The 25,275-nt window shown below is 38.5% G+C and overlaps 1 protein-coding gene across 2 annotated transcripts in view; it reads right to left on the bottom strand.

The window, feature by feature from the left end:
• AKT3 (AKT serine/threonine kinase 3) overlaps positions 1 to 24,845 on the bottom strand; it is a 142,355-nt gene extending 117,510 nt beyond the window's left edge. The window contains exons 1-2 of one of the 2 annotated variants that reach the window (XM_088524160.1): positions 24,726 to 24,845; positions 13,055 to 13,209 (exon numbers count right to left, since the gene is read on the bottom strand). In XM_088524160.1, the coding sequence (XP_088380286.1) occupies positions 13,055 to 13,100 (46 nt within the window). In that variant the 5' untranslated portion in view covers positions 13,101 to 13,209; positions 24,726 to 24,845. Of the gene's footprint in view, positions 1 to 13,054; positions 13,210 to 24,431; positions 24,582 to 24,725 lie in introns of those variants that run through there. The other variant, XM_088524159.1, reaches the window with a different exon arrangement.
• Positions 24,846 to 25,275: the final 430 nt, after the last annotated feature.

Below are 25,275 nucleotides of genomic sequence, written 5' to 3' on the forward strand. Positions count from 1 at the left end.
TGATCTTTAAAATGTAGACTATCATGAACACAAATCATTTAGGTGGCAAATGTTATTTGTTGCTTTGACAATTTGCCACACTAGTTCCTTATTGATGGGCTGAAATGGCGGACACCTTGCTATCAGCTTGCATACCTCGATTCCCTTCTTGTATTCCTTTCCTTTCCAGCATGGTATCTGACTTGTTAGTTTCCACAGTTTATTTACATTTGTTTAGAGTTTTTCTTATAATTACATGATACCAGTGTAAGCAATACAGAAAGAGAATGCTTTTTATTTACCTTCATCTTCCAAGGACTGAAGGATATACGGTATCTTACATGTTTCTGCAATTATCACATACTTTTTTCTTCAATAACTTGACTGTAATTTTTACTTGTTATAGAAACTTCTCATGATCTCACGATTGACTTAAAACTACCAGCCTCTCCAGTGGAAGTTTTCAGTGTTCTTTTTTTTCAAATGTTGTTCTCGCAAAAAAAAAAAAATCTTTTTTTTTATGATATCAGAATTCAGTGACATGTTTCTGTATTAAAGTTTCGCCTATTCCTGGCTTACTCAACACATCTTTTTAAACATGTCTCCATGTTTCGCACTTTTCTCTTTAAATCCACATTTCTCTACCCTTGAACGGTCCACCAGCTGCTTAGGAACCTCAAAAATAGTAGCATTTACCACCAGATCTTCCAAGAAAGGTCACAGAACAAATGTGACCAAAGAAAAGGTGTAGCAAAACTAATGATAGACTTTTATACCGGGAATAACTATTAGCCAACAGTAGCTTATGATATTAGCCAAAAGGAAAATATCTCTAAGACATTCTAGTATCTCTCACCTCAACTATATCTCAATTCAAGATGAATGAGGACTTAGGGGAAATTCTATCTTTATCTGCTTTGTTGAATTGTACCTTCCTGATTTTAACTCCACAAGGCTTTGTGTATCCTAAGAGCATCTATATTTAAGGAGCTAATGCATTTTTAAACACCATTCGCTTCTTGTATGGTACATTCTGAGCAGTGTTGCCTAAGCATTGGTTAAATTATGATGGAACACATTATCTCAGTAGAGAGTAATTGTTGGTATTTATCTGTTTTGAAGAAAGATTAAAATGTTAATGAATGGATTCTTTTTGGGCTAAGTGTATTTAAAGAAAAGCATACCCTAAGCAAAGAAATACAAACAGATTTTCACAGAGCTCCAAAGCAAACGATATTTGAAGTAATTTAAATATGTCAACCCTCTTCATAAACCATGATTCTAATCAGTGAAGAAAAAATAAACTTTTTTTTCTCTATTCCAGCTTAATATGCATTGACATCAACAATCTACCTACTGTGGCTTTTTTTTTTAGGAAAAGGAGAGGGGAGGGGAAAAAAAAAAAAAAAAAGGTTGGTAATATGCTAAAATTCTAACCTGAATGCAGGTTCATAATTTACTACAAAGATACAAATCCCTATTGTGAGGCAATTTATAAATGACAGTGTTTGATGTGAATATACAGACCTGAGACTTTTTACCCATACTCTCTTTATTTTATTTTTGTAAGGGCATATGAGAGACACTGTGAAAGATCAGACTGTGATGCTTTCGACTTATCAGTCCTCATATTACCCCTCAATAGAAAGTGCTCCAATGCTTAAAATATGTTCCTTAAAAAAACCTCAAAATACAGATTAATATTAGCATTTTTGTAATATAAACTTGTTGATGGGGCTCAAGCTTTCACTTACCAGATTTTTGCTTGGCTACAGCAGAAGATATGATCCCTTCTACTATTACAGTCAACATTGGTGGCATTCCCTATTAATGACTATTTTAAACATTTGGGAAGTTGGCACAAATAAAAATGTCTGACTGAGACTACAACTGCAACCATTCCCAGGTTTTACTCTTTGTGGATCAAATAGCAACAGCTATTTACACTGAAAAGGGTGCAGGTGAACTCATGCTTTCAGAAAGTATCCTTACAAAAGTCTCTGATTTTTTTTCTTTTTTTAAGGAAGGAGAGCTAGTGTTTTGGCTGTGGTAAACAGGAAACTACAAGACCGATTCATTTATTTGGTTTAGTATCTGCAGCACAGTTGCCCAAGCTGCTGCACAGAACAGCAATTCCCTGTCTCCTTTGGAGAAAGGCTTTAGGATCAAATGAGGGAAAAGTTCATCAGCTCTACGTAAGCCTCTTTGTACCAACCGCAGTTCCACATAAAACCCTACGTGGATGGTGTAAAACTGAACATGCAATATTGTAGCTGTAATGGAGAAAGATCTAGAGGGATCCCAAATAAAAATGTTTGAAATAAAACTAAAGTGTTTATTGTGCATAAAGATCTTCAGCCTCCTCCACATTTTCAGAGATAACCAAACAAAACTAAAAGCAGGCCTACAAAGAACAAACTTTGATCAAAATTACTCTCACAGAAACTTTATCAAATGTAGTGGAACTACTGCAGAAATGGAAAGACACAGAAAAGACAAAATTACCTCAAATTTCACAGATTTTCCACCAGTCCAGGATGTAGAGAGAGGGATGCTTCAGAGAGCAGCTCGAAACATATATTCCGAAGTCTGACAGCCCTAAGTACTCTTAAATCTTATGCATAATACCCAGAAGCCAGTAGGATACCTGTCCAACATAAGCTTTGAGTGTCATTTTGCTTAGAACACTATTTTATAAAGCTTTCAAACACTAAACCGAAGAGGCTTACAAAACTGCAACGCGATGCAAGACCACTTATGCCATTTAAATTAAGGAATCATCTGGTGCTTCAGACATTAGCCAAGTCCTTAACTCTGTTAAGATTACTGTTTGTATAAACTCATGTGAATAGGAACTAGCTAAACTCTTGGTGACATTTTTTAATTAAATCAAGTTTGGGTCCAGCACATACCATATATCAATGGCCCTGTTCTAAACAAGAATTACAAACAAAGCCATCTTAAGATACAAATTAATTCAGTGGCAATCCGACTGTGTTACGAACTAAGTTTTAGGCGCAGTTCTGCAGTTCCAATCTCCTTCTGCAGAGGCTGCCACTAAAAGCTGCCCTGTCCCCCCTGGCCACTAAAAGCTGCCCTGCCCCTCCTCACCTGCAATTGCTCATTCCCGCTACCTCACTTGCCAGCACTACAAAACGATCCTTTGGAAACCTAGCTGGGAAAATAAAAACGGGTTAATTGTCAGCCAGGTCAATATCCTGGTATGATTCACCAGGTGACTGTTTTGAGCCAACACAGCAGAGCAAGAAGGGGACATGGCACTTCCCCTGCTACAGCAGCAGCTTCCACTCAGTACAGCTCTCAAGCAGCCACAGAGCTGCATCCCTCAGGGGCAAGCTCACAAGCTCCTGAATAAAACACAGTAGTTGCCGCTGTTTCTCAAGATAAGAATAACTGTTCAGGAAAGTTTCCGATGTATTAGTCAGCGTACGTAAACTGGCATGATATTATAAAAACAAACATAGTTCAAAACAAAGTGACTCAATACTACCTCTAAGGTAGTCAATGGTGTATGAAAACATACTGGCTTGTAAATATTTTCACATGTGTAAAATAATATATTTGCACAGTTTCACCTGGTCCAAATACGGTAAAAACAAGCACAGATACCAGTATGCTCCTATGGAATACTCTTCGAGGGATTTACTGGTCATATGTTTCTTCAGTTCTCTCTGGAAGACACCTGGCAAATAATCCCAAATCTTAGGAACTGATAAAGAAACCATCCGTTCTTTCTATCTCATTTCAAGCTCCTCCCTTTGAACGACATTCATAGCATTCCCCTCTGCTTCTACAACATATTGAGAGCATAAACAAAACCCACTGCCACTCCATCGGGTTGAGCTTAAAGCATTACTAGGCTCATTCTATTTAAACAGCTACATTTAAAATAGCAAAGACTACATGATTAAGTACATTAAAACAGTTACCATGTAAAGTTTTGCAGGTAACAACAAATTCACTTTCAGGAAGCCCATGCAGTGAAGCAGCAATGCCATTTCCATCTTACCTCAGCGTAACTGCAACATGGACAAATTAAGGTAAAAATCTATAATACCTAGGGCCAAACTTTAGACACTCTTGGCCCTTCTCTTCATATGTTTTACCATGCTACAGCACTTTCTTCACTACAACCATAATTGTCTCTGAGTTTATTGCAGTCAAAAACACGCAGCACTTGTATAAAACAGAAAAAAATAGCAAGAACCTATTTCCAGTAAAAGTTTTACACTTGAACTGATCAAACGAGAATAATTGAGGATTATGTAATTTAGAATTTCTGTGTAAAAATGTTAACAAGAATTAGTAAAATTGCAGACTTTCTAATTTCACACTGTTAATATACTACCATATTGTTATTATATATATTTTTTGGAGACTACTCCCAAAAGTTCTTACAGGACAGCCAATGTTTTGCCAGTGAACCTTCGAATCTATGCTGCAAAAGGGCAAGTGCTTTCTCATCAATGTGCTGGCATCTGCTCCTTTATATATAAATTTCCTATTTTCCTGTTAGTTTCAAGAAAGCAAATTAATAAATCTGGATTTTAAGGACAGCAAGACAGTTCCAAACAACAGTTTAGAAGGAAACTTACTTAGAAAGATTTATAAAAAACAAACCAACACCGCCCGACTCACAATGGGAGTAATTAGCAGGAACAGAGACTAGCTGGGCTATTGTTAGAGACAGTACTGAAGAAGGCTGGTTTAGAATGAGACAGAGGGCAGATCCAGATCACTTGGATAAGGAGCACGCTTCTGAAGCAAGTCACCCTGTTATCAACGATGATGAGCTTTGGTTTTCATCACAAAACTTTTTTCCATCGTCTTCCACCTCCTATTCGTACTCTAAAAATCACAAGCCTCACCTTGTTACAAATATTTTTCCTCCCAGTGACAATGTGCAGTCTCAGCTGTCCCTTTGATGTTCATTTCCTAAGCCTTTGACTTCTTACTCGAGTCCTAAAACTCTTTCCAGGACCTAGTTTCAAGACACAGCTATGACCTTAATAATATTTTTGACAATTGCAGCAAGGGTGTAAATAAGAATGGGCTTCTACTAAGGCACAAGTTGACTGGCACCGCTGAGGTGAGAAGAAAGGATGCATGGATTGCCTTTGAGATAGAAGGCGGCCAAAAGATGCTGGAGACACTAACTTGTTGGGCTGGCAGCAGATGCACTGAGAGAAGAGGATTTTTAAATGGAAAAATCAAAGTCCGTGGTGTTGCAAGCAAGTTATTGCTACAGTAATGGGACCATCAGTATGAAAATGGTAAAAATATAAAAGGCTTCAGGTTTAACCAGCAGATTAAGGTACATCGCATGTTTTAAATATTGTAACTATGTAAGCTTTAAATTAAATTACAAATGTATCACTCAAGAGAAAGCCTGTTATTTGGAGAACAGTTCCTCAAAGCCTTCCCCAACAGCACACTTTTGACATCTGCTAGTCATGTAGTATTACCAGCCCCAAAAGGTTCTGAGTATGAAAAGGCCCATGAATTGTTAACATCTTGCTTCTCCAATCCTTGTAATAGAGAACATCTTTGCTTCTTTTAAAAGTATTATCCCCACTGGTATGAATAAGAGCACCAGAGAACACATTCAGAGCATGAACAATAAGGCAGCATTCATTACATACCAACTGGAGCAGATCTACAAGAAAATGTAATGCCAACATATCTATCCAGAACGCTCCAAAAACATTGCCTAGATATTTTTCTGTGTAAAAAGCAATCTGCTATAATCAGAATAGTAAAAAGCACATTTCTACTGTAAAATCTCAGGCCGTGGGAAAAGCCTAATGATTTCTCCCTTTTCATCTTCCCCCATGCCAAATACTAAGGTGCTAAATGCCAGAAACATGCCCTTGTATGGCATGAAAGGATGATTAACAACAGGGAATCTGTTTAGGTATTGAATTTGCTCAACCTGCTTTTCAAAAAATCAACATATGTGAAAACCAATAGCACTGAGGTCAAATACGTTGATATTCCCATGAATGCTCCATGATAGTAACACCCTATCTACACAAACAGAGGATTTAGACTTTTCTCCCTTCAGATATGCCGCTGCGTATTTTAATGCATTATTAGTAGGAACTAATGTATTTAATCAAAGAATATGCAAAGACTTTTATCCACACTGTCTACAATACAGGTCCTTCTAGAAAAGGAAATAAGCAGAAACACAACTGTACAATCATTTAGAACTGGAAAGAGGCCGTATTACAGCTAAACTGAAACCTGAACTTTTTTTTTTTTTTTTTAAAGAACAGGAATTAATCATACAGAAACAACCTAAACTAGTACTCAGCAAAGGTATTGCACAGGAAAAGCTCAAAACTGAATCTCTTGTGTTTCAGTGTTCAATACTACAGCAAATTGCCTTTACCTGCAGAAACTAACAATAACTCAACATTGACAGATGCATAAACAACACTCTTGACTTTAATGCCTAGCAGGGATTTTAAACAAAAAGGTCAATTAGCCAGGAAAACGAGCCACGCTCATTCTAGGGACATCAAGTTAAGATTTTTCATGTGGGTCTGACTTTCCTTTGGGAGCCAGTGAGGCGAGAAAGGGATAGACTGGGGCTCAAGCACAAAGCGACAGGACAGGGGTAGGTGCAGGGAGGAGCAGGGAGTGCTCTGCTCAGAGCCGATGGGGACACCAGGTAACCAAAGCTCTGCTGGCCCCAGGCAGGTTTACACATTTACCAAAATCCAATGCCAACCTGCGCTGGAATGCTGCAGATGCTGCAGATGCTGCTGCAGAAATCTCCAACTACTCAACAACGCATTTTTTCTTTTTATATATATATATTCACATAGATATATATACAGTTGTAAAAACATTTGTGTACAAGACCTGTGCATTCTCATATTTTTCCTGTTTATGTCAGCTCCTCCTGGGTGCCTCCCTTATATTTATACATCAAATTTATGAAACTTTACAGTGATTCGTATCTGCTCTTAACTAGAGAGAGTTAGAATAGAAAAATTAGACTAAGAAAGGTTCTTTTTTTTTCTAGTGGCTGCTCAAAGAAGTCTTCCTTAAACTACTATTTGCTAAGACAATTAGAAAAAAACAGTTTAAATTTCTTCCACTTCATGTAGCAGATGTTCAAGATAGTTTATTTAAATTTGTCTTTGTTAGAGGTGTGCTAAACTACTCAAATAATTCAGACAATCTGCAAACAGGATTTCTGACAGGTTGTGAATAACAGTCAATTAGTACCATAACTTCTGAAATTAATTTTTCAATCAAGGCATTCCCTCCTCACTGCTTCCTCCCTGCCACACACACCCAAAGTACTGCATAACTCAACATCTAGTCTGCATTTCTAAAATTTATATCTCTTCAGTCTTGGTTCATTGGTTCAACTGAAAAACCCGTGTCCATTGAAGTGAACTGTTGAACTCTTCTTCAGGGTTTTTCTTTTTTTGTAAGACATGCTCTCCTAAGACTGTGAACTATTTGTACTATAAATAACAGTTCTATTCCTATTTGGAACAATGAGTTTATTCCAGTCTACTGTTCAACCACTTATTCTTCTTAGTAGGAGATACAACAGCACAAAATACTTTCCACCAAGAGTTATTTAACTTAACATTCTCATGATATCTGCATCATTTTTTCAATTGCAAGAACCGACGAGCAGCTGTATTAATCTTACCACAATAAATGAAATATCTTACCCCATAAAATCTGAGTTTAGAAAGACTAACACTACTTAAGATTATTAAGATAATTTAATTATGACTATTAAGTAGGTATGAAAGACTGTATTTTTCAAGAAATAAAGGGAGACAGAAAGGCATTCCAGTATTCTAATGACACTCTGATCACAGCACAGTCTTACAGGAAAACTTCAAGAAATCTGTTTTTATCTGCCATCTCATTACATCTTAAGTTATTGTGGTTATGTCGCATCTATTTTAAACTTCAGTTATCTCTCCCTAAGATGGGCATAATAGTACTTCCATACCTCAGCAAAGGACTGCGAGATAAAAATGAGGATATCAGAGACTAGGAGATTACAAAAATGTCACCCATCTGAGCAAGTCATGCTTACCGTCTATTAAATGTAAGTAAAAACATATAATAAAGCATGTAAAGACTGTCATGTCAAACAGGATGTCTAATATCTTATTAATACCCAAAATGATAGAAACTAGTGTGCTCCTTGACAGATAATGTTGGAAATTATAAAATCAAAACCATTTTGACTTAGTGTTACTAGACAAAGAATAACATCATGCAAATTGTTTCAAACTAAATGCACACCCTCTCAAATCTCATTTCCAAAAGCAACAGATGCACAGATTGGACTGCAGAAATAATCTGAAATATATTATTCTGGAGTATGAATCTAGAAAGCAAAAGAGAAAATTTAACTCGAATGAGTACAGGAGCCCAATGGAAGTATGGTAACCGAAGTAACAACAGAAGCACTAACTTAACTCAAAAACATTTTGTTCTGCCTTTAAAATAATGATTTAACCATCTTGTTATGCAATATGCATTAGGTATATTCTCCCCAAATGAAAAACCATTACTGTTTTGATAAAAGAAAATGTTAGTTGACATGTCTAATTTAAAACGGGTCCTTTAAATAAGTTGGCATCTGTGTCACTTTTCATATGTTAAACTAATTGAAATCCTGTGCACAGGTAATATATAAAGAAATTAGGTCGCAATTAAGCATAGTTATTAATGATTGTTAAATCTAATTGTTGTGACTATTATAGACCATAGATGAGGTCAACTCTGCAACTCAGGAAACTTTGAAGAAAAATATCACCTGAATTGGATAGATGAAAAACATCTTCAGTAGGGGTACAGTTCCATTAAGCATGGCCAGCCACTTAAAAATAGCTGTTTCCAAACTGCTGTACTTAAAACATATCCCCTGTAATACATTCTTCTTTTATTCATTTCAAAATACTGAATTGGGTAACAGTTTAAGATGACACTTTGTAAAACAATGTGCTTTAAGCAAACCCAAAATGTAAACGTAACTCAGTAATTGCTCCACAGTCCTTGCATTAACTTCATACATATTAAATATATGTTTCATTTCCTGCATGTCAGCAGTAAGGTTTGGATCAGTACTTTTCAGGTTTTTAGTCAAGACCACTTCTCTTGCATCTATGTGCATTAGAATGACAGAAAGCAGGTATCACCTAAAAGGAAACTCCTACAGAAAAATGATGCATCTCTTTTCTAATCTGGCTACAGGAAAAACTGGGGAACAGAAGAAGAAAGGAAAATGGTTATCCTCTCCAAAACTTAACACTGGGTCAATAAATTCCAAGCAGCACCAAACACAACATACTTTTTCTATTTCTTCGCTAGATCAGATCTGAGACAGTCTGTCACAGAAAGCCACACAAACATCTGCACCAAACATATTTCCACTACTCTCCTGACTGAGCAGGGTCCACTTTAAGAGGCTGTTTAGCTGGATATCACAAAAAAGAGTCCTACAGTACCTGATGCCTGCCTTGGACAAGTTCTGATGGTTAACAGGGTAAATCTATATTAGTACTTTACTGCAGATAAGGAGAGCACCTCTGCAAGTCTTCCTGTCATGCTACTTCCTACACTTTGGTTTGCTTCATGAAACAGCTTCAGAGTGCACAAACTTAGTTTCTTTGAGATGAAACATGGGATGCACTCCAGGAGGTCTGCAAAGGTTGATGGACTACATGACAGACAGATCCTGCAATCCTACAGGTATCAGGTCATCAGCACAATTTTTTTGCTCCTTGCATCTGCTTTTCGCTGGACTCCACCATTTGCTCAGGAGGACCCAGCCACCGCGCTTCAAGGTCTCCCTTCCCCTATGAGATGCAACCTGACTGCTCCTTCTCAGGCTTTGCTTCCTCTTGGGTTCCACTTCTTGCATCATTCAACATTCACACTTGCAGTCTGCCATCTCTACCCGCCCGACCATTTAAATACAGTAACTTCCTTTTCCTGGATATTGCCTACTCCCGTCAGGCTAAAACAAGTCAAATAAAGACTAATCAAAGCCTCACGATTTGATCATCCTTAATTAAGTAAACATAATTCTGATGCTTTATTTTGAGCGCTGTATGTTTTCAGAAGTGTAACACTTTAGTATAGATACATATATGGAATTTCTTAAGGTTAAGAAATCAAACATGCACTGAAAAATAGCACATTCAAGCCAATTAAGTAGAATCATATTAATAATTCCAGTGCTCAATAACAGGATTAAAATGAAAAACTACATTTTGTCCTTAGGCCCTCTACTACTGATATGGATACTGCACTAGAATAAAGCAAATGTCTTCTGAGAACATTCCACTGACATTAGGAATTCCACTACTGTGCTCTATGAAACCCTCTCCTCCCCAGCCTTCCTCTGAGTCTCAACTCAGACAAGGACCTCCCCTCTCATCTCTATATTCTATTCACTTAGCTCCCTTTTATAATCTCCTACATTGTTAGCGAAGTTCTTCAACACAGCCCTTCATCTCGGTATTTTCAAATCTTTCTCATATTCCTTGACTAGGCACCAAAAAATCACAGAAAGACATTATAGCTGTTCTCTCTTTCTTACACCACAAACCTCCCTGACTGCCAAAGGGAACAATTTAAGAAGATCCTAGGCTGTGCCCACATGACCAAGTAGCAGGCAGAAGCCTAACAGAAGCAGGTAGGCAGAAGAATCAGCTGGTGCTGAGGCTCCTGCTTTCACACCACATTTTTTTCAGGCTGATCTGCCATGCACATGGTTCACGACCGTCCAAACGGCCAATACCTGGTTCATACCTTTATGTCTCAGAGAAGGGCAGGAACTCCTTGTGGTACACACCTCGACAGGAGCCACTAGTTCAGTTTCCTACAAGAGGAACCCAGCCTGAACAAGTCAAAACTACTGTGCAAAACAAACTAACAAGCATCAAGTAGAGCTGATTAGAGCATCAACTTTAAAAGTACATTAGCATTACAGTTTACCCAACCCCTTGATGTTTCTTGGTATATAGAGAATACTTAGCTGCCAAAATCAGAAGCATTTACAGAACACACACAAATTCCAAATTTCAGAATTTAGATACTTTTCCTGGCAACAATAATTTGTGTGTGTGCGTGTGCATACAAATAAAATAAGGTTTTTTTTAAAAATATACAAATATATAAATGAATATATACATGTATATAACAACTCTGACTCTCTTGCTTCAAAGCATGCTCAAGGTAAAAGTTGCAATTAAATGTAATGCATAACTGTTGAATTTAATTATTACAAATTTCTGATATATCAAAATATGATATATCAAAACACTACTTTGTTTTCATTACATTCTTCTCATAAGTAAACATGAACACTTCATTCATCAGAGTAAACTATATACATGAAATTGTAAGCAGAAGATCAGATCTAATAAAAAACCCTCACCTAAACACAGACAGTTACCTAGAGCAAGGAGAAAAAAAAGAAAACACAGACTATGTGCTCAAAGTTAATTAAAATAAGGAAAAAGACATGTCATGAAACATCTTTACATAGAAAGTAATTACTAACATAATTCGCATCGAAATGTGAACTTAGTAGGCTTTTCTTTAAGTAACAGAGCATAAAACAACACGACAATGAAAACCTTTATTTTGCATTTCAGATTTTCAAATATTCAGGAAGACGTTTTGTTTTAATGTGCAAAACCAAGAACCCTTCCTGCAACCCCAGTGCTCGATACATGCACATCAGGTGCTCACAGAGTTTATAACAGGTGAGAATGAGCATATTTATGTGAAGAAATTGCTATTATGTAAGAGAGCACTGTTTTAATGATTGTGATCATTTTCTCATATGTTTGAAAGAAATTATGTGAAATAATCAAGAGAGAAAATCAGATATCCAAACTGCGCAGAAAAACAAAATGGAAAGGAAAAATGAATTTTTAAATAGTTCATATCAAGCAAAATTTGATTCTATGTATATACACACATGTTTCTAAAACGGAAAGCAGAGCTTAAGCTTCACATAGTCTAGTATATTTTCATCTACATTAAGCTTAATGCATCCTGAAATACAATGTATGGGGAAACAGAATAATAAATCTCCTTTCTAGTTCTACTGGTTTCTTTGACATTTAATGTCAGTCTACAATAATAAATAAATAAAAAGCTGGTAAGGGCCTTTGTCTCGCACACTGCTATTGAAAAAAGCATTTCTCAGTAAATTAAAGGGCAATTGCCTTCACAATATTCCAGAGTAAAACTTTCTGGGCTAGAATCACAGAAGTTTATGGCATAAACAGCCTTTTAATCCAGATCACATTCTCTCTGCAAGCAGAAATGATGCTCTTTTGGAAACAAATATGTGCATAACCACAACCCGAAGCAGAACAGCACGAAGAATGGAAGGCTTCAACCAAAGTTCATTACAGGATACCAACGCCAAACACTTCCAGAGGTTTCCCGTTTATCAAAGCCTAACATACAGTAACTTTCCCGAACTTACATGGTGACAGATTATAAAACGACATTTCAAGAATTTACAGGAATTTAAATATAACAGAAAATTGTGCTTTAGAGTAAGCTATAATTAGGACCATGTTTTTTACTCATATGGCTTCCAGGTCTGCAAAGTAATTAGGTACATGCTGGGCCTTATACAAGTTGTAGGCTGACTTTATGAGGATTACTTGCATACGCAATATAAGTTTAGCCAAGGTGAACGATTTTAGGATCTAGGAAGTTTCACATGAGGCACTTCATCTACAACAGCTTACAGGTAACCTTGTTCTCAGCACCTTTGTTACTGCTTCTCACAGCTGCCACCACTTAGCCTGATACATGGGTGACAGCAGCTGCAGCAGCAAGGTTAACTAGGAAATACCAAGGCCAGCTTCCCATTTACTGTTGGTTACCCCTACAAACACAGACAGTGTTTACAAGGTCAGAGTAATTTGCTGTGGAAAATATATCAAAAGTGCTCATATGTATGACTATATATTGCTACTGTGCACAGACTGCTATACATAGGAAGAACTTTCCATTAACATCTAGAACTTACCCCTCTTTTGAACCCAGCCTTCCTTCACAATGGTAACATCGCTCATGATGGCTCCACTCTGAACTCCCTCCTCAAAAGAGTATTTCTTTGAGTTATCAGCTTGCTTGTTTGGCTTCTCTTCTGCAGCTCTTCCCAGTTTCTACTGATGAGTCAGCCTGGAAGGAAATATTAGAGAAAGAATGTAAGTCTTCTCTCTTTCTCATTTGTCAGCCAACAACGTCTTTGTTGATGTCTTTCACTGACTGAGCTCATATTGAAAATCTGCCTTTTTTTTTTTTTTGTAAATCAACCACATAACAGAATCATGTCTCTAGTTGTATAGTGTGTTTTCCATAAACACTCTACTTTTTAATAGAAGCAGAATCTGTTAAGTTAGATATCTGGCATTTACAAACTGTACACAGTCGAACTATTTTGTATTCATACACAGGATACCAATACTGGTTGACAGGTCTAACTTGCAACTTACAAGACCTTTGACTATCTCTACATTTGTCAGAATCTATGTAACGGGTAAATGGTTCTGCATTAAGACTTCACTGATCACATCAAGAGTCCAAGAAAAGAGAAAGAAAGATTCATTAAGGAACTTAACTATATCCATAATACTTAAGGCGTTTTTTCCCCCCATAACTCCAGAATTAGCATTAACCGATTTACCACACAACTACACAGACATGGGGCGGGGGGGGAGGGGGAGAGGCAAAAGAAATAAATAAGCAAAAAGAGCAGCAAATCAATGAGTAGAGTAGCAGAAAAACAGCTCCTTAGGAGTTTAAACTAACCAAAAAAGCCAATGTTTATAGTTTATGGAAAGAAGAAATACATATACTTTCAAGGATTTAAGCCAGGCGGCAACAGGAGTGCTCTTTTCCCTTCAAAGCTCCGTTTGCACAGGACAGAAGAGACCCCTAGCACCAGACATGCAGCACTCAGAGCCACAACCCTGTCTTCCAGTCATCTCACCCCCAGAGTAGGTAACAGCTAGGAAGAGGAGATAATAGTGCAGTAACCAAGTAGGAAGTGAAGTCAGAGGGCAGGAAAGGTTTCTTTCAGCCAGACTTTTCCCTCCATCCTTCAGGAAAAAAAAATAGGAAAGAAGAATTCAAGTAATACAGATCTGGAGAACGGGAGGCAAAAGGATTTCCCAGATGGTGGAAGAAGCCCCTGCTATGGCCACATGCACACAAATATACATGTACACATGGAACAGGACACACAGACCAGTTTAGTTCCAACAAATGCAGCAGCTACATATCTGTTTAGATCAGCAATCAGCAAGTGTAGACATGATAATATGCAACACCAAGATGAATGCTGTTGTGCTAGAAGCAATTTGTACAATGAATGAATGGAGGAAGGAATAGGCAATCAGCTGTTACAAGCCAAACAATTACAGACTAAAAATCGAATCAATATACATATGCAGGTTATTTCTTACTTATCATTTGAAAAATGTTCACCACCCAGCAGTTAGATGGATGGCTTCTTTGGTAGGGGTGCTGTGCAAAATAAACTTAATAGCAAGATTCTCTTCTGGTTATACAAGAAAATATGCAACAAAACACGCTATATAGCACGATTTTACAGAAAGACTGAAGTGGGTCCATTCTACAGTTTTGATTTCACTGACATAATTTTTTGTAGTTCAAATAACAAATGGTTTTGAAAAAGTAAAAACCCACAATGTGGAATTCATTCTGGCCTCAAGACCTAGGAATCTCCATAGCATTAGCAGGAATGTCAGGAAAAACTACACGCAGCCCTCTAGATGTCCAAAGGACCCTTAGACTTTATGTACCAGACGATATGATGACAATGAACAGAACATGCATTTCCACATCCTTAACCTCACTGGTTTGCAAGCTGTTTTCTGGGGCATATCTTACGAGAACTTTTGATTTGCTTACACTAGTCTTAAGTGCACAAACAAACATCTGTATTTGGAAAATATTTTTTGAAAAAAAAGTGAAAGCAGGTTCTAGCTTTGCCATTCTGGATCATTGCAGCATTGCATTAGTTCTGATTATAAACACACAAATCATTACAAATTCAGAGGTGAACATAAACCAAATGTAAGCAAATTAGTCTCCATATATCTGACTTAAATTTGATTTTCCTACAAGACTTTCATTCCATTCTTTAAGAATTGATCACTGGTGACGTTTCTGTCAACAGAACAGAATAAGCAATGTAACACACAGTACTTACCTTGGGTTGGCATATGCTGCAATTTGTTTTACCCTTTTGTCAATTTTAATGTACTTTCTGACTTTGATGAGTGCTTATGAAAAGCACAATAATTCATTTTTATAGATTCTAACTACAAGAAAGCAACTTCTACAATAAGCAGTCATAATCTGGTTTGCACACATATACTGATCATTAAGTCTCTGCTTTCCATAGTCACCTAACTTTAATGACTGTATTTTTGCTTAAAAATTCCTATTTATCCACTAATTGAAGTTAGTATCATTTAACCGAAATTTGATCTATGACTAATTTATGCCAGCCAGTCTCTCAATAACCTCAAATGCAAGTCTATAGGATCACCTCCTATCCACCCCATGCTCTACTTTACTGAATCACAAGCAAATCCTCCAGACTACATGAATTAAACAAATATGGTGACAAAGCTAACTGAATTATCTCCAGCTTACTTTCACAATATCACCAAGAACAACCCAGGCAGAATTATCAACAATTGTATGTCAAATGTAATGGTTATAGTCACAGTTCCCTGAATGGCTGAAAAGCCGATCTGAATTACCCAGGAAGCTGAAGGAGACCAACTAAAGCACTGAACAGGCTTGATGAAAATAAAGATTGTACCTTCACACTACACTTTCAAGAAGGCATTTGTAAGCATCCATTGTCCTATTCTTCATTAAACTCCTCTGAGGCTTCCCCAATGCCATTTTCTTTCACTCTGAAAATCGTGCAGCAACGCACTAAACAAACAAACTTTCAAGAATTACTTATTGTAACACAAATTGACCTTAACGACAAATACTCATACAGAGAAGCCCTCCCCTGAAGATGTAATAAAAGATTTTTATAGACCTAAAGGAGTTCCTTTGAAACACATAGACACCTCTCATATGCATTCAGCATATGTATAAAATTTGTACTTCTACAATTTCAAGAAAGCTGCAGAAATGTTCATGCTGCGGCTTGCACTGGACTTAAATACTGCACTTGTTAGCCATCATCTCCACTCTACAATACACTTTATGGTTCAGTTGCTGATATACAGTCATTTTTATTTTCCCTTGTTCCTTTGGAATGAACCTATATACACCGGATAAAATATAACAACTAAAGTTGGAGATATTTTGCATTCCAGCTTCTTCTCAGATTAACTTGGATTTTAAAATATGTTTTACCAATTTGAAAAATAAATGGGATTGTATCTTTTCATCTTTATCAAACAGAACTTTAGAATATATTTTTAATGGTGCATTGCATATATGTCCAGACTGTATCAAGCATACCCCTAAACAATGATCAAATATAAATTACTTATAGTAAGCCACAGAGTTCCAGGCGCTTTCACTGAGACTCCCAGTTTTGCCTAGTTGTGGTGAAAAGTTAACCAACGCCTTTTTCACATTCATCCAAACCTCTCAGCCTAACAGTAATACAGAAAAAAAAAAAAAGCTTATTTTCATAATGGTGACTGTAAGAACAATTTCCAAAAGGGGCAAGGGACCACTCGTTAAGAAGATCTTTTTTTTCCTTTTAAGTTAAAGTTATCCTGCCCACAACAGCAGTCAGCTGTTTCCAAAGACTGAGTGGATAGAGAGAAGGCAATTGCTTCCTTCCAGCCAGGAGGGCTAAAAAACAATGTTTCAGGTCTACACTTCACAACCACACACAACTGAATTATCAGCAAGATTCACCAGAACAGCCAGCAACCTCTTGGAATCTGGGCACCCTCCCATTTCCCCTGCAATAAGAGATGGCTGAAGAAAGACGACAGTGCCCATAAATTCGCTGCAAATTGTATGATTCAGGTCCCTGTTGTAAGAACTTTCACAAACACAAGCTCCTACTTTCAACAATTTTGGAACTGAGAAAAGAAAAAACAAAACCCAGGAAGAATGAAAGAGGCAGATGCTATCACATACTACACCTAGGGGAAAAGAACTTCCACCTGCATCGCTCTTACCTCTTCCAGCAACTACCCCCATAAACTTCTGTAGCATTCACAGCTTCTGATTCACGCACTCTCATTCTCTTAATACCCAAAGATGAGGGTATTAATTACAGACTTCCCCTGTTTAGAAATAAACATTTCTTTAAGAAAATGCTTGAGAGAAGGGGGACAGAAACCCCAGAAAGTCTATTTTTCTGATTTGCTTTGCCTGACTTGCAGAGATTCTTTAATCTTTAACATAACCGAACCAAATCTCAACATCTTCATTTCCGTGTTTCTCAGAAGGGAAACTGAAAATTATGTGCTTGCACACACAAAACACACACTAACAAAAAGAGGAGTCCTCAATCATCATCTAGTGGTTGTCATCATCTACATTTTTTTTGCCTTTTTTTTTTAATAGCAGACTAAGTTCTTAAAAGTTTTTTCAAATCTGGGACTGAATACTCCAACACAACCCAACTAAGGTTGTAACTTTGTCCACTTCTGTTAATAATCACAGAGCTAGAAATTAAAAAGATGAGGTTCTAAATGAAAACCAGAGTTCTCTTTCAGATTTCAAGTAGAGATCCAAGTTTTGCTTAGATGAAAAACGAATGCATAACCTTTTCCCCTACCAAAGTTGCTATCTAGGAGTCTTGTTGAAAAATTAGAGGATATATTGCACATCATCGAAACACAAACACACAAAAAAGGGACTACATTGCAGAACAGAGAATATCACAAAACCTACAAAATTAAATTACTGATTAAAAAAAAAAATCACATCCAGTGCAGTACACTGGCTAGATACTGGTCATACTGGTTTTTACAAACAAAGTATTCTCAAATTTTAGCTATACTTCAAACACAGCAGAATGAATTATACCCAACTCCAGGGTTGATTGGCACAAATATTACCACTTCTTTGATTGAGAAAAATCAAACTGCAAGCAGATAGTGTATGTTTCACTTATTAGAACCATTTAAAAATGTTTTTACAAGACAAAGAAATAAAAAGCATGATAATAAAATACTATACGTAACGAAGTTACAAACCGGTAATCTTTAAGTATGTTCAATTAAGATAATTAAACATAACCCTAAATTCTAGAAAATATAACCCTAAATTCTAAATAGAAATGTTCATCAAATTTTGAAGCAAATATGAAAAAAATCAAAATTTATCTGAGATAATTAAAATATTTTCAATACTTATGATTTGTACTAAAAGTTTAAATGTCTTTAAAAATATTGTTATCAAAAATGTATTTCTAATGCATTTGATATCATTATCCATGACTTGGAATTATAAGAATAATTGAAAAATGGCAGTGCCTTCACTGTTCAATAAGGAAAAACATCACAAATTTAAAAAGATAAATTGCTCTTTTAAAAGCACAATTATATGCATTTTTAGCCTTAATATCTTAAATATTCCATTTTCACTTTCAGTATTTTCAGCACTGAAAAAAGCTGCACACAACTAACAAATGTTTAGATAAGCCCTTGTAAAAAAAAACATGGACACATTCAAATATTAACATGCAAGTCATTGTTTTATTTAGATCTTGTAACCGAATAATTTTATCGGTAAGGAAACCATAGTTCTATATCTCATTTCACATTACAAAAACAAAATAAGATATCTTAACGGACATAATCCCCTCAAAAAAAGTGAACAGAACCACCTTTATTCATGTTTACTGAGGTAAAAAGGAAGTTTCTAAAAGTAATTCTTTAGAATCCCATGTGAAACATTAACAATCCATTGTTTTGCATTGTTGTTTTTAACTGACCACGATGCTTTAATTTTTTTTTTCCTTCCCAAAGGCAGAAAACAACAATTGAAAAACAAACATAAGCAGAGTGATAAAGTTTATTAGAACCACAGGCCAGAAATTCAACAAACACCTCTTAAGTAGAAATGGTAGAAGGAGGGAAATATAAAAGTTATGCATCAGTAAAAAAAGGTACTAGGACAAGGAACTCTGGTTTTAAACTTGAAGATAATCAAATTAAGAATTAGCTGAGCATCATAACTGTGATAATCATATTCTATTCAGCACTTTAAAATACATGGAATAAATGTAGCTTGCTAAGAATTAATGTAGGAAAACTAACACTTTGTCTTTTCAAGACAAAAAGTTCCCTTGCCTTGAAAAAAAAAAAAAAAGACAGACTTAATGACTAACAAACAAGCAAAATTATACTCAAGTTTCCTATTTTGAAAATAAAATAAAATTGGATTCTAGGATTCTAGGTCTCTAACACTCCTAAAACAGGTAATCTGATTTTCAAAAGTGTAAAGAATCTAGAAATTTCTGGTCATTCTGAAATAATAGACAGTTTTAAGAAATATCTTCCAGAGATGAGAAACAAAGTTTAAGTAAGTTCACATGCTTAACTATTTGCATAATAGTAACTTTCCCTGAGCACAACATCACACTGGGTACCAAGCACACTACTGAAGCCACAGAACTGTAAGATAATAATAAACAGAAATACATGAAATACCAAAATAAAAGTGTTCTCAAAATATCAATATATTAAACAGAGAAAGTTCAATGACACATCGACCCAGAATTTTTCTTTTAAAGTCACGAAACAAGATTTATTATTTGGATATTGTACACATTAAATTCTGAATTCACTTGTGAAAATATAAAATTATTTTATGATCCTTCCCTTCAAACCAATCCAAGACTGCTAAACTTATTAACTGTCAAATTCTGATACTTCTTGACTAGTACTTAACCACAATCCAAATTCTCCTCCAAATCCTTTGGATCTTCTTGATCACCTTCAACAAGCATTACTGAAGATGTGTATCTCCTAAGCAACCTCACATGAAGACTGTATATTCTTCAAATGCACATTACTGTTTAAACACATGGGGGCTAGATGTGGGGCTTACTAGATGATGTTCTTTTGCAAAATTTCAACATGAATTTATGTGAAATTACATAATTGTAACAAAAGTACACAAAGGAAGCATGATCCAACACATATCACAGGAATAACACTATAACCCTAGGGTATCTTTTTTAGAAGAAATGCTGTGACAAAATGCTTTGATTCAATTTGAGGAATATGGTATTAACTCTGCGGTGCTAAATCAACTGTAAGAGAAGTTTTCAGCTGCCAGGGACTGCCACTGCACACCTACGAAAGGCCAGTGGTCACTGACCTCAGAGAAGTTGAATGAGGGTTCTTCATCTCTTCTCCTACCATAGGAATGCACACAAATAACTGTGCCATCTAGTCAGTGCAGTATAGCCTAAGATGCAATGCTGTCAAGTCATTCAGACATGCTAATGAAATACTGAGATGCCAGTGGCTTTCTTACGGGAATTTGAAGGTTACTTCTATTCTTTTATCGGGATATTATGGCCAAAAGATTGAAATATACCCCAGGGCAACAACTTATTTATAGTAATATTTTTGATCATTATAACTGGCAGGCACTCACACAGAAATACAGACAAGACTCCAGACATATTAAGTTATTTAATCTAACATAACAAATGTTAATAAATATAAAAATCTAAGTAACATTTTAAGTAATCAAAAGTAACTTTTCATACAAACATGACAAAGAAGGAGGAGCATATCCTCCCTAACACTAACATTTTTTTTTAGTAACTTTTAACTTTTAGCAATTTTTGATTTTGCAACAGGTACCTTGAGTGACAACTGTAAATAATAACAATTGCAATCTGTTTTTAATCCTTTGCATTCACCAATACTATTTGAATGACCATATTTAACGTTGATCTAAAACCATGGAATGAAGAAAAAATGCTAAAGAGTATGTTCACAAACTCTTGTGTTTCCTGCAGGCTTTTTATACATTAGTTATTTGTCTAAATTAAGTTTAATTTATAATTTTTTTCTCTTCACCAAAGTGGCCTTGAAACCTCCTGTTAAAGATAGTCAGAAGAAAACATAAACTGAAACTTTAAAGATTCTTTTTACAGTAGTCAAAACATTAAAAAAAAAACTTAATTTTAACTTTCAGTGTAATATTGTTTCCAGCAGTTTTTATTTTATTTCATTTTGCCAGCTTAATAGATTTAATCCTTTAAATCAGCTTTTTCAGTACCTATGTAATTTTCCTTTACAACAATCCTTTATGTATTGTGTCAACGTGTTGCAAAAAGAGAAGGTGATACAAACTCTTCTTGAGGAGTGTGTTGTGACACTCAGAAAGTCTCTTCTGTATAACTGAGAGGAAACCAGACTAGTTGACATGAGAAATTCCAACTCAAAACACATCTTTCCTTATAAGCAACCCAAAACTCCCTGAAGTATGCCCTTTACTAGAAAGTAAGAACCCCAAGATATTCATATTATGCATTCCCTAATGAAAATCAGCAATAATACAAAATTATTCTAGAATAATTCTAAATGCATTTAAACTGGCAATCTTTTGGATAAAAGATGGTACTTATTGTAATAAATACCTTGTAAAATGTTCCCTATGAAATAAAACTCATGAATATACACATTCTACTCTTCCTTTTTTTTTTTTTGGCAAAGGGAATAGTGTTCACTTCAAAAAAGTATTTATTTATTTGTTAGGAGAAAAGCAAACAGAGGGTTTTGGTATATACACCACTAATTTAGGTGGATAACACTAACTTTGGGCCACTAGCATACCTACAAAAGGCATAAATTACAGTTTGGTACAATTACAGACATAATTGCAGCATGGCACATAACTTTTAAAGCAAGTCAATTAATTTATGAATTATAACCGATGTATGGTACAGCAGTTTTTTTCCATGTACTTCAATGTGTTTCCATGCTTCAGCGTTAAACTTAGCAAGATGCCAGAGGCATAAAAGATGAAAAATTATGGTAAGTCTCTTATCGCAAAGCAGAAGTTTACTTAGATTACCACATCACCAAGTCCACTTCCCTTGTGACACCAGCACTACAAACCAAACTGCAACTAAGTATGACTACAAAAAATGTATTTTTTATACTAAGAATTGTCCCTTGATTTCAAATGAATTTCAACAGGAACAATGATAATAAAGGTGTCATTCAAAAGAACTAAGTATTTAAAAGTTTCAAAGCAAGCAAAGTCCCCTGGGTATAGGACTAACTATTTGATACTTCCCTTTACATTTGGAAAAACTGCCCTCAGAAAGCCAAAGAACACTTAAGTGGTGGTCAAGTTCTAACTATTCTGAGAGATCTCCCTGTCAGTTATCACCTAAGCTTCAGGCATGTCAAAGTTTGAAACTGTAGTGGGAAGCCAAGGTATGTTTTCTGGTGATGTGCAAACGGAAGCACGGGTTACAAACAATAAAAAAGTTCCAGTAAGTGTTTTGGGGTTAAGCTAAAAAAACTTTTCCTGTCACTAAACATTTCTTTCAGTGTCAATGTTTTCTAGTAGAAAAGTGTGCCTTCCAACCTTACATTTAAATAGCATAAAGTTCAACTGTGACAAAATAAAAACTTGAAAATAATAAAATTTGTTTTATCCTTCAGAATTACCACAGATAGAATAGCAGGGTTTTGTTTAACAATATCTAATACTCCTCCAAAGCAAAAGACAAATGAGGGAATAAGACACTGAAATACTACTTTCTGACAAGTTTTTAAGCTAAATATACTATAGAACTAACTCAAACCTAGTTAAAATCATAGAATAAATGATGTAAAATGAACGAGTCTCATTAATGTTTTCTGTGTATACAAACATGCCTTACATTTCCATAGAGGAAAAAAAAACCCTGAACTACTCAAATATTACAGAGAGTTTTTAGGAAACAGAGAAATGTTGTTATCTCTACAGCTTTTCTTTGGCTCTCATGTGAACTTGGCTTATTGGTCCCATCGAACCCAAATGCATACAAATGGACTATAATTAGCAATTCAATCCAATTAAAGATATTGGGGTCAACTTAAAGGCTCCTGACAGGAAAAAAAACAATCAAACAAATAAACAAACAAACAAACAACAACCCTACAAATGGAATCTTCTGAAGTACTACTTTTAAAAGTCAAAACAAACTTTCTTCCCTATTTCATCATCACTCTCTCCATATTACAGTGCAGAATAATCAGAACTGGCCTATGCAAAAGCTTGTAAAAACAATACATCATGTTTAAGACGTTATTTGTCAGAGTTTAGCGTATTTCACATGCTTGTAGTCCCGAGAAACATAAAAGTTGTATATACATGTGATATATTGCCTACTGGCAGAGTTTCAGTAAACCCTGAGCAAACCTTAGCAAAAGAGCCTGCTGTAAGTTTGTTCAGTTTAAAGAAACTGATTATGCAGATGTTTAATAAATCATAACTTTGACAGTAAGACTTCTTAGAGGGAGGCAAAGTGAACCAAGTCTTGGGCATATTTTCATAAAAACGAGTTCTTGTGGATATGCCATGGAAGCTACTTCATAATTATATCATGGAAAAGGAAAAGAGATGCAACTATGCACTTCCATTCAGCGCTAGGAAAACAAGGAGTGTGCTTCTCAGGTAACCTTTTAAATAACGCCCCGCGGGGTGACCTGGAAGGAAGCGCACGGGATACTTCACGCCCCTTAACCTTCCATCCACAGGTAAGCCGGGCGCGGGGCTCACGCAGCCACCGCGGCGCCTCTCGGCCCGCGGGCACCGCTCCCGCCCCGCGGCACTCGCCTCCCAACGGCCACGCGGAGCGACCCCCGGCGCGGCGCGGGGCGGCCCCGCACGCGGCGCAGGTGCGGGCGCGCCACGCGCCGCCCGCCGCGGCGCCCAGCCAGGCCCCTCGGCAGCAGCCGCGGCACCAACTTTTGCCCGCGCGGCCGCCTCCATGATGGCTGATGCGGGAGGCGGCGGCCGGTTTGTTTACTTGCAGTCGGCGCCGCCAGCAGCAGCAGCATCACGCGAGCGGGCGCAGCGCGGCCCCCCCGCCCCGCTCCAGCCGTGCCCCGCGCGCACCGACATCTTCCGCCGTCACCGCGGGGCCGGGGGGGGGGGGGGGGGGGGGGGGGGGCATCAACGGCCGCCCCCGGTCGCGCCGCGCCCGGCCCTGCCCCCGCGCCGTTACATAACGGCTCCCGCCGCTCCTGCGGGCCCCCCACCGCGGCGCCGCCCCCCCGGCGCGCCCCGCCCCGCCCGGCGCGGCCCCGGGGGCGACCCCCTCCCCCCGCCGCCGGCGCTAGGCCCCGGCTGCCTCCCCGTTCCCCCCCCCCCCAGCCCCGGTGCCGCCGCCCAACCGCCCCTCCCGCCCTCACCTGCAGAGGCGGCGGCGCCGCGGGCGCTGCTGCGGAGCCGGAGGACGGCGGCGGCTCCGGGGGGAGAAGGGGAGGGCGCCGCTGCCTCCTCCCCCGTCCCCCCGCCGGGCTCGGCGGTGCCTGGCGGCCGGTGTCGCGGCGGGAGGCTCCGGCCCCAGGGCGCGGGCGGCGGCGGCGGCTACATGGAGCTGCGCGCCCCGCTACGCAGGGAGGCGCCCGCGCGGGCGGCGCGGCCGCAGCATCGATGCGCGGGGTCAGGAGGGCGGCGGCGGCGGCTCCCCCCGGCGCACTCACCCCGGAGCCGCCCGGGCCCCGCGCTCGGCTCCTCCCGCCGCCTCCGCCGGGCGCGTTATTGACTTTCAGGAAAACTCCCGACGTCACGCGGCTCCCCCCGAGTGTCTCCCCCTCGGCGGCGGCGGCGGCGGCATCCCCAGCTCTCGCGAGAAGCGCGCGGGGGGCGGGGGGGCCGCCAGACAGCGCGGGGGGAGCCAGACGGCGGGGGGCGGCTGAGGTGAGGGCGAGGCGGCCGCCGCGCCGCGCCGGGGAAGGGGCAGCCTCGGCCCGGCCCGGCCCGGCCCGGCCCGGGGGTGCCGGGCACGGCGAGCGCGGCCCCTCCTCGGGCGCGGTCGGCGGGGCAGGGCCGCGCGGCCCGCCGCCCCCAAGCCTGCCCCGCGCCGCCGCCGCTGCCCCCCTCAGTGGGCATCTGGGAAAGAAAATAAATACATAAAAATAAAGAGCAGCTCCTCTTGTAAGCCCTGCAGCCCGCGGGGCTTGGCCGCTTTTGTTCTCTCCGGGCTCGCAGCGTCCATGTGCTCGTGGCCCTCGAGCAGGGCACGCGGCCACT

The sequence above is a fragment of the Tinamus guttatus genome, unplaced genomic scaffold (assembly GCF_059628265.1).
Source record: "Tinamus guttatus ecotype Peru unplaced genomic scaffold, ASM5962826v1 Tinamus_guttatus_pri_ptg000208l, whole genome shotgun sequence".
Taxonomy (NCBI): Eukaryota; Metazoa; Chordata; class Aves; order Tinamiformes; family Tinamidae; genus Tinamus; species Tinamus guttatus.